At 32.1% G+C, this 14530-nt stretch overlaps 1 protein-coding gene across 1 annotated transcript in view; it reads right to left on the bottom strand.

Moving 5' to 3' along the window:
• The window catches only part of LOC117103264, a 66660-nt gene that overhangs the window by 31209 nt on the left and 20921 nt on the right, over positions 1–14530 (bottom strand). The window contains exons 17-32 of the mRNA XM_033243833.1: positions 13345–13599; positions 9936–10184; positions 9560–9799; positions 7947–8189; positions 7581–7823; positions 6854–7105; positions 6292–6537; positions 5053–5307; positions 4543–4791; positions 4179–4421; positions 3177–3419; positions 2485–2727; positions 2069–2320; positions 1668–1913; positions 1047–1295; positions 32–268 (exon numbers count right to left, since the gene is read on the bottom strand). Of these exons, the coding sequence (XP_033099724.1) occupies positions 32–268; positions 1047–1295; positions 1668–1913; positions 2069–2320; positions 2485–2727; positions 3177–3419; positions 4179–4421; positions 4543–4791; positions 5053–5307; positions 6292–6537; positions 6854–7105; positions 7581–7823; positions 7947–8189; positions 9560–9799; positions 9936–10184; positions 13345–13599 (3945 nt within the window). The remainder of the gene's footprint in view (positions 1–31; positions 269–1046; positions 1296–1667; positions 1914–2068; positions 2321–2484; positions 2728–3176; positions 3420–4178; positions 4422–4542; positions 4792–5052; positions 5308–6291; positions 6538–6853; positions 7106–7580; positions 7824–7946; positions 8190–9559; positions 9800–9935; positions 10185–13344; positions 13600–14530) is intronic.

Below are 14530 nucleotides of genomic sequence, written 5' to 3'. Positions count from 1 at the left end.
ATATTAGGATGCATTTCAGTTCCACTTTTACCTATAATTGTCACATTGAATGTGCAGTTCCCTGTATTTTCTGATGAGTCTGTTGCTGTAGCTGTAACTTGTGTTTTACCAATAGAAAAACTAACTCCAGGCTGAATAGTATAACTTATGTCATACGATTGACTATTTTCGATTACTGTTATACTGTATTCATCTATAATACCAAAGGCGGTTTCTGGTATTGTGGTATTCATCACATCAAAACACTGCAATATCGGATCCATATCATCTGTAAGAAATAATAGAAAGATATTTTGGCTCACAATAGACATAAGTAACAGTTTCAACATGGTTGTCTTATTGATTTGATTACAGATGAATTGGTTTATACTGAGCATTTTTATTTGAACACCTTTCAAGATATCTAGATAGGCCTAACCCAAATATTAAAGCCTATTTAAAATTTATAGTTCTATAGAAATTAAATAGTTAATTCTTCAATGGAAAATGGCTTTATTTTTATAGTATTTTTACTGGATTTCTGTGCACGCTATTAGATACGTAACATAATAACGAATAATCAACATAAATAGAGAAATCCAACAGCAACAAGTAATGGGCTAAGTGAAATTTATTAAACGTCAACATAGAAACAAAGGAAGTTTAACAACTTATTGAATACAGTCGCTTCATTTAACAGTGGTTTAAACAAATTATTTCTTATACAAAATATGCAGAAGTCCCTTATTCATTAATTACTTTAAGGCACACATTTATATTTTGTTTTCTTATTTAATTTGAACTCTGGTCCATTCAGGGTTGGGAGCCTTGTATAGTAAAATTAAACATTTTTTCAATTCAATTCATCTATATTTCAAATTGAATCATTAAGATACATTTTAACATACGAATAATTAATACATAACAATTATAATAAATAAAATGATTAATTTATAAGAAATTGGAAAAAGGCATACAAAAACAAGTAAAAACTTTAAATTTAACCTCTAACCTAAAGGTACATATCAAGTTCATATAGAATGTATTTGATTTGACTTTGTGCTTACCTATGACCGTTATAGTAAACGAACAGACTGCTACATTTCCTGATGAATCTACAGCCATATACTCAATATCTGTTTCACCAATTTCATATTGGTCATTAGGGTTAACTCCTGTTACAGTTACAGTGGGCATAACCTCTGAATTATCGATAAATGTAACTTCAGTAAAGTTTACTGTAGCGTTTGAAGATCCGAAGTCGGTTGTTTGCGATATATTGCTCGGGCAGTCAATCGCAATTGGTGGCTGATTGTCTGAATATTTGAAAGTAAGGAGCATAGTAAAGAGGCAACATGGAAAATTATTTCCAAAAACATCTAATAAAACTTGTTTCTATATAACACTTATGGTTATATGATAGATGTTTATGGTACATAAATAAAAATGCATATAAAAAAAAAATTCTTTTATAAATAAGCCTAATACAATTGAACTTTTGGAAATATTAATCAACTGATTATTATCACAGCGCATTCAGAAATACGCCCATTAATAACACATTTCATAGTGTAGTTTAGCTACAGTCAATTCATAGTAAAGTGCACTAATTTTGGTAATTAACACTTAAATTATTTTAAAATAGCACTTGTTATAAAATAGTACACATACATAGAATTAATTCCTACCTGTAACATTAACAGTGTATTCGCATGTAGCAGTGTTACCACTCATATCTGTTCCATTAACTACTATCACAGTGATACCCAGGGGAAGGTCGGATTGCGAGTAAATGTTCTGTGTTACATCAACAGGCTCACCAGAATTGTCTTCAAAGGTAATTGTCGGCAAGGTGACGTTAATTGCTTTCGACTCGTTGGTGCTTGCACTAAAACTGATGTCAACAGTACAATTTGTTGTTGGATCTTCATTATCTGAAATTAACCCATCACAAAAACAATAATAAGTGGGTTTATTTATGACAACACATGCTAGATTTTTTTTTAGTTTACTACTGACTTCAAACATAAATTATAAGAATATTACTAGTACTATATCATTCTATTAGCAGAAAGTAATATTAACATACCTATAACAGTGACATTAAATGTGCACACTGCTGTATTTGAACTATTATCTGTAAAAATGTACATGACTAAATGCGGAGAGCCTGTGAGACTAAACATGCTTCCATTTGGATGTGTCTGATACGAAATCTCCACTGTGCCTGAGTTATCATATGCTGTTGGTTCTCGCCATGTTGCAATTGCATAATCTTTTCCAGTCTCCGTATTTACTTCAAAATCGCCAGGGCAGTATGTCACGTTTGGACCTTGTTCATCTGAAAATAAATACATAACCATGATAAAATACAACTTTTAACAGAATCAACAGGACAGTTTCGTACATTTCTATCTCTCTTACTCTCCTCTCTTAGCCCTATGCCTTTCAATCTCTCTTTGTTTCTCTCTTTATCTTTATATAAAATAAAACATCTAAACAAACCTGTAATGGTGACATAAAAACTGCAAGTGTCTATGTTTCCTGACTGGTCCGTTGCTGTTATGAAAAATCCCTGAATGCCTATACCAATTTGATTTCCAGATTCGGGATCAGAAGTGAAGATCGTTGGTGGTAACCCATCATTATCTTCTGCGCTGACATTATATACAGCAATAGCATACGCCTGGTCAGGTTCAGTCGTGAGACTGAAATTTGACGAACATGATATTGTGGGATTTTCTTCGTCTAAAATGTAAATGAAATAAGGTAAATTATAATTTGTACAAAGTAAGTATTAGTTTAAAAGCGTGTAGTAACGTGTAACAGTAGTACAGGTAGTTCCCTTTTAATAAGGGTGTCCTCTGAATTGGAGTAGCCATATTTAGGGCACACTAATTACAAATGTAAAATTGACCCAGTAATGTGCTTTTCGACATAGAATCTTTACGATTGCATTTGATTGACATAAAAACCAAGTTATAAATGAATTGATATTTCAGGTCCATCGTGGACTTCAAACGTCTATCCTTTGGGTAATTAGGCCTAAGTTTGTTTTTTTAAGCTAAAGTTAAGCTATTATAATATAAATATTATAAAACACTTATACATTGATCATGATTAAGTGCTTTTAAGCAATGACCAAATATACTGTATTCTTATAATAGCTTTCTATTGGATTCCTGCCATATTCTTACCTTTAATTGTTACATTGAATATGCATGTTGCAGTATTGTTTGATTGATCAGTAAAGGTGTACGTGACTTCAGTGGTCCCAATACTGAATCCATCATATGGCTCATGTGTACTCATTGTTGAAAACCATCCATTATTATCACTTACAATTGGCAATTCCCAGCTAACATTTTGATACGGCAGTCCCAAAGCTGTAGTATTTTCCAGACTAACAGGGCAAAAACTTACATTGGGTGATTCGAAATCTAAAAAAAAAATCCATTATTTGTTAAGCCATGCCATAAGAAACCGAGCAAATAAAAGCATTGAAAGGGTATACAGTTACATTGGGTGATTGGAAATTTAAAAAAATTAATAATAATAATAAATAAGTTTATAATAATTCATTGAAGCTGCACTTTAGTAACAGTGGCACCTCATCACAGTTCTGAGGTGCATTCAATACAAAACAATTACAAACATTAAATAGGTAAGATCATTTCATGCAAAATTTGCTGGATCAATTAACATTTATATTAAGATAGGGAAAAAAAATGCCAAAAAACTTTTAAAAATGCTAAAAATGTTAAGATTTTGCTTTTATCTTTAAAATGTGGCTAAAGGTTAATAAAATTGGACGGAAACACATAATATTAAAAACAATCAAAAACATTTAAAATATTCAGAAAGCCAGATGCAGGATCAATTAAGACATTCATTATTTAAATACTAAAAAATGATAAAATGCTTTAAAAGTGCTAAAAAGTTGTTTGCTTGATTCTTTCAAATGTGGTTTACAAAGTTATTAAAATTGGACAGATACACACATAATTTTTATTTATAATAAAGAAAAATTAAAAAGACTTATAGAGTAAAATTACAGATCATATATCTTAATAATAAATCCATTTTCAGACTATTTAAAATTATCTTCTAACTGTGACAGAATATGAACTTTGACAAAAAAAACTCTGTGATTTGGTGATTCAACTGTAATACGTTAATATTATAAAATGATAAATTACCGTTAATTGTAACTGTAAATGAACACGATGCCTGGTTGCCAGATTCGTCAGTAAAATTGTATACAATTTCATGAATGCCAGTAGTTAAATCTACTGGTTGCATGTGAGAAAAAGCCACAATAACGTTTTTGAATGAATTGTCATCGTATGTTGGTGCTTGCCAGGTAACCGAAGCATAATCGACGCCAGGTAATGTGTTCTCGCTTATATCATTAGAACAGTTGTAAGTAGGAGGTTCTATATCTAGAAACAAGAAGATCCAGCCGTATATTACACAATGCATCATTTCAAATATGTATGGATTAGTTTATCCTTTAATGCCAGTTATGTAAATTTTGAAAAGCAAAAATATGTAGACACATACCAAGGATAGTAACGGTGAAATTGCATGTTCCTACATTTCCTGACTCGTCTGTTACTGTATAAACTACAGTTGTAACTCCAATGTAAAATGTATCTCCGCTATCATGCGTTGACTCTGATAATAAAGATGCTGTGTTGGTATTATCGCTGTAGTTAGGTTCTGCCCAGGATACTGATGTCGAATTTACTGATGGATCAGTTTCATTTACTATAGCACTTGGACAGTTCATAATAACTGGAGATTCCTCATCTACAAAATAAACATGTGTTGAATAATACCTTTACCTAAAACTAAATTGTTTAAACTGAATGACAAAGTCAATCGAGAATAAATTGTTTACATACGTTACACATACCTAACAAAAAAGTTAGGAAAGACGATGACCACATTTATAAATTTAAAAATTCAATAACAATGGAATAAATTCAATTCAATTCAAAATAACATTTATTTGCTTCCTTTTCAAATTCAATCAAACCCCAAAAAAAATACTTATTTAGTAATAAATACCTATAATGTGAATTGCAAATGTGCATGTCGCTGTGTTTCCTGAACCGTCAGTTGCAATGTATGTGAGAATCCGAGGAGCTCCTAAGGTAAATGTATTGCCTGAAGTTGGATCGCCATCTGCTAATGTTACAGTTGGAACATCCTGACTATTATCTGTAGCAGTCGGTGTAATCCATGTTACTAGCCTTCCAACTGAACCTTGCTCGGCTGGTAGAGTTTGGTTGTCAGGGCAAGTAATTTCTGGGTCTTCCACATCTAGAATTGATACAAACATACATGTCCTTTTGATTTTTAACAACACTTCTTCTCAAAAAATCATTATTGTACTATTACTATTATTATTATTTTTATTATTATTATTATTATTATTATTGGAACTATATTTTCTACTGGTAAGTGTCAAATTCTAAAGCATGCTAGTAAATAAAAAGTAATATAATGCAATGTAATGGGAAGTGTCATGTTGCAAAATACGCTAAGGTCCCAATGCACTTTAAGAATAATTAAATAATAATAAAAAATAAAAAGTATACAAGTAATAAGAAAACCTGCTAAAATTATCACCCTATAGGAATGTAGGCCTACTAATGTATTCAGTTTTATATAACTTATCATATGCAAAACAAGGCCTTTGCAGGAAATATTACTACTAAACTCATGGTAGAAAAGCACAAAAGTACACATACTCAGCTCCCTGGGAGAAAATGTTATCATATTGTAGTGTGTTTATCAGCGAATTGGCATTTAATCTAATTATAAACTTTTATTACTGGGTGCAGAAACTAACAATTACCATAATAACCCAGGAAAGGACATAATATCGAAAATGAAGAAAAATACCTTTGTTCACTACACATTTAAGAAAGCCAGCATGCAATTATTAGTCGACACATAATTTACAAATGCATCAATCATTTTGGTAGTTATCTAGTATCGTTTGCACTACACTAAAATTATGACTACAGATATTGAAGAAGCATTGGATTTAGTAACACTTGACTATGTTCACTAGAAATGAAACATTGGCCTTTAATAATAATAATAATAATTCTGGATTTATATAGTGCCTCACGTTGACACAGCCTCGAGGTGCTTAACAACAACAGAGAAGAAAAAACCAAAACAAATGCAAATGTACCAAATAAATTATTATCAAATGAATGAAATTATTATTATTATTATTATTATTATTATTATTAATTTTATTATTATTATTATTATTGTCCTTGTTAACATTACCTGTAACATTCACAGAAAACCGGCAAACAGCAATGTTGCCAAATTGGTCTGTACCATTCACCACTACATACGTTATTCCTATCGGGAAATCGTACGGTGATTTTACGTTTTGTGTAACATCAACTGCAAGCCCTGAATTGTCTTCAAAGACAATCGTTGGAAGACTGACGTTGATAGCATATGTCATATTTAAGCTTGCAGAAATATTTATGTCACTTGTACAATTTGTTGTTGGTAGTTCATCATCTAAAAAAAAGTTGAAATAATAGTTTCTATTTATTAAAACATTTCATTATTGGAATTATTTATGACAAATTGTTAGTAGGCATTTATCAACATATAATTATTTACAATGTAAATTACGAACACGATATGCCCACCAGGTCATATCTCCAATGTGCAAATGCTAACACTTGGGATGTTATTCTTCGCCAAATGTTTTAATATTTTGTTTCAACTCAATAAAGCACAATATTTACACCCTATTTTAGGTCTTTAATCAGTTGTAACTTATTAAAGTTAAATACGTATTATTTCTTTAGTGGAAACAATATAAACATACCGATAACAGTGACTCTAAAAATGCACATAGCTGTATTTGCACTATTATCTGTAAAATTGTACATGACTGTATGCGGAGAGCCTGTGAGACTAAACATGCTTCCATTTGTATGTGTCTGATACGAAATCTCCACTGTGCCTGAGTTATCATATGCTGTTGGTTCTCGCCATGTTGCAATTGCATAATCTTTTCCAGTCTCCGTATTTACTTCAAAATCGCCAGGGCAGTATGTCACGTTTGGATCTTGTTCATCTGAAAATACATAACCGTGATAAAATACAATTGTTAACAGAATCAACATAACAATTGCTGGGGCAGATGCAGGGAGTGCATATGGTGTGATCGCACCCCGATAAATTGTATCAAGAAAAATAATTATTGTATTGTATTATGTTATTAATATGAACATAGTAGGTCTACAGGTAAGATGTCTAATGTATGAGAGTGCAATTTCCAGACACCTAACAGGTCCATATTCTAAAAATGTTTGCACCTCAGCCCAAACCATGGTGGCGCTGAGGTGATGTGGACTCCTGCGCATCTCCTACCGCCATTCCCAACCATGGTGGGGCTGAGGTGGTGTGGACTCTTACGCAACCCCTACCACCAAATTCTGCATCCGCCCCAGAGTTGTGAAATCTCTACCACTCTCTCCTCTCTTATGTCTTTCAATCTATTTCTTTCTCTCTTATTATCTCATATAAAATAAAACATCTACTGTACCTACCTGTAACAGTGACATAAAAACTGCAATTGTCTATGTTTCCTGATTGGTCAGTTGCTGTTATGAAATACCCCTGAATGCCTATACCAATTTGGTCTCCAGAATCGGGATCAGAAGTGGTGATTGTTGGTGGTAACCCATCATTATCCTCTGCGCTAACATTATATACAACAGTAGCATATAGCTGGTCGGGTTCAGTCGTGAGACTGAAATTGGACGAGCATGATATTATGGGATTTTCTTTGTCTGAAATGTGTAATAAAGCAAATTAGTGTCATTAGGTAGTAATAGTTGAATATTAGTAATAAGAATGTTATTTTCATTATGTAAATATTACAATAACTTCTCTTTTTTCTGTCGTATTCTTACCTTTAATTGTTACATTGAATATGCATGTTGCAGTATTGTTTGATTGATCAGTAAAGGTGTAGGTAACTTCAGTGATCCCAATACTGAATCCATCATATGGCTCATGTGTACTGACTGTTGAAAACCATCCATTATTATCACTTACAATTGGCAATTCCCAGCTAACATTTTGATACGGCAGACCAAAAGCTGTAGTATTTTCCAAACTTCCTGGGCAAAAACTTACATTGGGTGATTCGAAATCTTAAAATAAAATCAATTATTGTTTATTATGTAGAAATGCCATATCAGAACAAGAAAATACAAGCATTGAAAATGTACAAAAAAAGTAACATTGGGTCATTCGAGCTCTAAAAATAATAAAACAAAATTTGAATATTTTTATATAAAAATGACAGAAAATTGCAGTATTGTTTGATTGATCAGTAAAGGTGTAGGTAACTTCAGTGATCCCAATACTGAATCCATCATATGGCTCATGTGTACTGACTGTTGAAATTAAATTAAATGTAGAAATGCCATATCAGAACAAGAAAATACAAGCATTGAAAAGGTACAAAAAAAGTAACATTGGGTCATTCGAGCTCTAAAAATAATAAAACAAAATTTGAATATTTTTATATAAAAATGACAGAAAAAAATAATTAGAAAGACTGACAGACTAAAAATACAGTAGGCCCGCATATAATAAATCCAATTTCTGACTTCTAAAATTATCTTTTAACTGTGAAAGAACAAAATGTCTAGCAAAAAGTGTTGAATCAATAATAAGATAAGTTCACATAATTTTAATGCATGTTCGATTTTGTATTAAATTACCGTTAATAATAACTGTGAAAGAAAAATATGTCCAGCAAAAACTTGGTGATTCAGTGAATCAAAATCTTTGTAATACGTTAATATCATAAATGATAAAAATATAACTCAAAAAAGACTAGAAAACAAGAGCGATCACATACTGGTCCGCGTGTTAAACTAAGGTTATAGCTATTCATTTTTATTTTTGGGTGTAAAGGCTGTCTTCCAATAGACAAATTTATTCGGCAAGGGTTCAGAATTGCCATTAATTACTATCACTGACCGGATACATTGCATCAATGGTACGGTCGGTTAACGCTGTGTTGTAAGGAGCCAAAGGTTGTCAGTTAGAATCGCGCCTTAGTGTTTGACGTTTTTTTTTGTATAAATAAACATTTTGAGGTTAAAGGTTATTCATTTATTTGAGAGCTGTTTGAAAAAAAAAATTGGAAGAGTTAATAAGATAAATAAATAGAATGTTCCTTTGTACAAAATTAAAATGTCTTAAAATTAAGAAAATGAAATGTCAAAAAAAGAGGAAAATTTAATACCAAGGTCACAACCTTCGGTTCCCTACCACGCAGCGTTAACTGACCGCACCCTACACTCCACCTTCAAAACATTTATTAATTAACGTTGGTTAAAAATCCCCCCTAGTTTATGTATATCAAACTTCCTGCACGTCCGTTCATGCTGGTGACGCTGGACGCTTTCAAAGTTCTAGTAACAACACTAAGAACAACAGTGAGGTTCTAGGTTTGAAAATAATAGGATAAGTTCAAATAGCTCTAATGTAAGTTTTTGTTATAAATTACCGTTAACAGTAACTGTAAATGAACACGATGCCTGGTTGCCAGATTCGTCAGTAAAGTTGTATACAATTTCATGAATGCCAACTTTCAAATCTATTGGTTGCATTTGGTTAGTCACAATAACCTCTTGGAATGAATTGTCATTGTATGTTGGTGCTTGCCATGTAACCGAAGCATAATCGACGCCAGGAAATGTGTTCTCGCTTATATCATCAGAACAGTTGTAAGTAGGAGGTTCCATATCTAAGATTAAGTACATATATAAAGTTGGTCAGTCAAGTCGTATACAGTATGCATCATCGTAGATATTTATTGATTAGTTTATCATTTAATGCAATAGTTATACAAAATCTGTAAAACTTATTATGTAAACACTTACCAAGGACAGTAACGGTGAAATTGCATGTTCCTACATTTCCTGACTCGTCTGTCACTGTATAAATTACAGTTGTAACTCCAATGTAAAATGTATCTCCGCTATCATGCGTTGACTCTGTTACTAAAGATGCTTCATCTGTATTATCGCTGTAGGTAGGTTCTGTCCAGGTGACTGATGTCGAATTCACTGATGGATCTGTTTCATTTATTATAGCACTCGGGCAGTTCATAAAAACTGGGGATTCCTCGTCTACAAAATAATTATATCTTAAATAAATTATATTTTAAATACATACAAAAATCAAATGATAAACAAAATGAATGGCCCTAGGTGGTCTGACAGTGCAAATGCAGCTAATGAAAGAATAATTAGTACTGTTTTTTCTCTTCTTAGCTAGTTAGTTAATGAACGTGTAGCCGCTTAAAATACCAAGGTCTTTGTTTAGACTGAGTGTTAAGCCTTAAAACTAAATGCATCCCACAAATATTTTCTATCCTTGGTGGATTTATATCTATGGCCTATGATGAAAATTTCAGTTTTTAATTGTGTGGTCTGGCAATTTGAATGTTGAATAACAGTAGATGTCCTATTATTGTTCCGTTCTTGTATATGTATATTCAAATTAAAGTTTGCTGCGTACCACCGTAAACACAATAGAAACAAATAGACAAATAAACAGTGCTCAATCTTAATAATTGTATCCAGCATAGCTCATCAACGAAAAGTTCTTATATTTCAGTTGTATGAAAACAAGAGTCCTGCCCCAAGACACCTTTTCATTATACAGTAGATGATATAGTTTCAATATATTGATTAGAGAAATTAAAGGTGTGAATGTTTAAGATTTTTATAGTGATGTGATGATTACGTGATAAAGAATGTCGTCTTCTTGTTATTAAGCTTCAACTTGTGTTCAGTCATCCAAGATTGCAAATATTCTATGCATTCTCAGAGTCTATGTAAGGAGCGAATTGCATCAAATGCTGAATGTTATATCATCATAAATATGGTACTGAAAGCTTGGGGGCCCGGTCAAATGACAGACCCCTGATAAACACAAAATATAAAAATGAGAGTTCAAGAAAGAGGTACCGGTTTGAATTCAAACTCGAAGAAAGAACAGTTTAAAAATAAGACTGAAACCGGATATAGGCTAAATGTTCCCAATAAGTCAAAATCATTTTCTATGCAATGGTATGTTAGTATTGACAGGATGACAATTAAGAAATAGTCATTGACCACCAAATGCTCATATTGTCATACATAATCATCATCAGAAAAACAGTTTCTGTAAAAGACATCAATAATAACGTAAACAATTTGGTCATATGTAAACACAGTTTTATTTTTTAAAACAAATGGACCAAAGAGCAAACCTGTTAGAAAGGTGGTCTCTGTTAGTGGCCTCGATTATTTTCATCATTTTCACGAGCGTACAAAACGTACGCTGGGGTTGAAGGCATGGTACGCTTTTAAAAAAATACAAAAATAACGATTTGGAAATGTTAGCCTACGTTTTTGTACCTAGCCATTCCCCTAGAAATCCAAAGTTTACCGTTATAAATTCACTGGTAAAATCAATTGTTTATACACAGAGTCAACTTTACATCCCCATTAACGATGTATTGATAAGAATTGTGTACATAAACAATTTCAAAATACAAGGGAAATGTACTCTAACCAAAGGATCCACTGATTAATATACGTAAATAGAATATGAGTATGGCGACTCCGAAAAATGACAGACGTCAGGCCATAAATGTACTCTAGTTCCGTAACTGTAAGACAGTAGCCGACGAAACCACAGTGCCACAGCCTGACACAAAAGTAGGGTAACAGCATTGGGACCATGTGTTTCACAGTGCTGTGTGTGCTAAATAAAAGCCTACCTTATTTTCTTCTCCCTTCTTCTACTTCACTAGGCCTAATTCCTACCTTTTAAATTCAATGGGCCTAGGCCTACATCACTCACTGTATTTAACATTTCAAAACACAATTTATTATTTGATTCAATGGATACTCATGATGACATAAATTTTACGTGTTATATTTACTAAATACTGTACAACAACCCCACAAAAATTCAAGCCTGGTCCTATAGCCAGTGTGAAGTTGGCATTTATTACAAACAAATCACGCACGTGTGATAGTCAGGATTTCTTGTTTGGCGCCACCTAGAGGGGGTGCGGGGGAAAAAGTTATGAGAAGTGGAGGTGGCAAAAGTTTTTAAATCTACGAAACAATCATTTTTTTCATATTCATATTATACTGTAAGTAATCATACTATTGAACATGAGTTGAATATATAAATTAGAAATATCTAGTCTTATCTGACTCTACTGCTAATGCGTTTACAGTAGTTAGTAGACCGAATTAAGGCCAACTCAGACAGCGTCGGCCGCAGTGTGAGTTGAACGCAGACGCGATGATGTGCGTCGGGAACAGTCGCGTAGTAGAATATTAAACGTGTTTAATATTTCTCACGACGGCTTAAGACTGTCCCCGACGATAAATCGGGTCGGGCTGCGTCGGCCGACGCTGTCTGAGTTGGCCTTTAGTCGCCAAGGATGACGTCATCAAAATTCCAAAAGTAGTAGACTGTGATACATTCAGTATTTCTAAACTTTAAATATTCATATAATTTCATATCTTCATTTTATTAAAATAAAGTATATTGTAATATTTTGAACAAAATATATTACAGTTACATTTACCTCCTTACATGCTGGTTTGATGCGCATATTATCATCATCATTATCATTTTTTCTGCCCGTAGAATTCCATTATTATTAATCTGTTGACCATTCTTATCAAATTCATTTTTATATTATATAGTAAACAGGACCATTATTAAAAACAGACTATACATGTCTGGAATTTTATCCATTATCATAAATATTAGAAAATAGATAAATTTTAACTTATTTATCTAGAAGTGAATGACACAGCGTATTAACTAGGCTGTATGGCCTAGTCAAATGCTAATCACATTACTAAACTACTTAACTTGAAATTGTATACTCTTTTTCAACGTGGCGTCAAAATTACTTAAAACGAGCCCACTTGTTTTGCTTAGATATAGTATCTTTCATCATTGTACACAGACGTAAGTGTCTGTCTATGTGTGAACCAAGAAACGTGGATCTTTGCTTTGTGTTGTTTGGTTTTAACTTGTACATTTATAAAGGCCATAATTTTCCATTAAGTTTGAGGCAAATCCTAAAAGGGAAACGACTAAAATAAGTGTATCCCAGTGCAATACTCATGTAATAGACACAGTAATTTAAATTTCCTTACCTATAGGCCTATTCATTTGTAATCTTTTTTTTTTTTTTTTTGCCTTTCTTTTTTTTCCTTTGCAAAATACGCAGCCAATATAAAATTGGCGGATAATGAAACAGTGTCTTACCTATAATGTGAATTGCAAATGTGCATGTTGCTGTGTTTCCTGAACCGTCAGTTGCAATGTATGTGAGAATCCGAGGAGCTCCTAAGGTAAACGTATTGCCTGAAGCTGGATCGCCATCTGCTAATGTTACAGTTGGAACATCCTGGCTGTTATCTGTAGCAGTCGGTGTAATCCATGTTACTAGTCTTCCAACTGAACCTTGCTCAGCTGGCAGAGTTTGGTTGTCAGGGCAAGTAATCTCAGGATCTTCGATATCTAGAATTTATACAAACGTACATATTATTTTAAGTTTTGATAAATTATTATTATTAATATTATTATTTATTATTATTATTATTATTATTATTATTATTATTATTATTATTATTATTATTATTATTATTATTATTATTATTATTATTATTATTATTATTATTATTATATTTTAAGTTCTTCTTCTTCTTCCATTCTAGTACATACCACCAGTTGGTGTATTTTCCTACTGTGGTTTTGATAAATTATTATTATTATTAAAATTATTATTATTATTAAAATTATTTATTATTATTATTATTATTATTATCTTCATCATCATCATCATCATCATTATCATTATTATTATTATTATTATTATCATAATCATTATCATTATTATTATTATTATTATTATTATTGTTATTATTATTATTGTTATTATTATAATCATCATTATTATTATTGGAACTATTATTTTACACCGGTAGATAAGTGTAAAATTCTGAGGCATAGTAGTAAATAAAAGGAAAATTCAATGTAGTGGGCCGTGACATGGTGCATACCGACTACCCAAAGCATCTAAAAGAAGAAATAAATAATAAGTATAAAAGTAATATGAAAAACTTGCTATAAAAATATAGGCCAATTTTATATAACTCATGCAAACCAAGGCCTCTGCACACGAATTATTAATATTAATAATAATACTCTTCTAATGGTATAAAAGCATGCTTCCCAGGAGATGATATTACAGCGAGCTTATCGGCGCGTTGGCATTTGATCTAATTACACACCTGTATTACTGGATGCAGTGACACACCCCACTAACAATTACCATAATAAACCACAAAAGGACATAATATCGAAAATGAGAACAGAGTAGTAAAAAGAAAAATATGCCCTCATAACACAATTATGAGGGCGTATCGGATGATACACACAAGCTGAAGTG

Source organism: Anneissia japonica, unplaced genomic scaffold, assembly GCF_011630105.1.
Source record: "Anneissia japonica isolate Jap-2015-1 unplaced genomic scaffold, ASM1163010v1 scaffold2207_len539183_cov196, whole genome shotgun sequence".
NCBI lineage: Eukaryota > Metazoa > Echinodermata > Crinoidea > Comatulida > Comatulidae > Anneissia > Anneissia japonica.
This window is presented reverse-complemented; position numbering and strand designations above follow the sequence as displayed.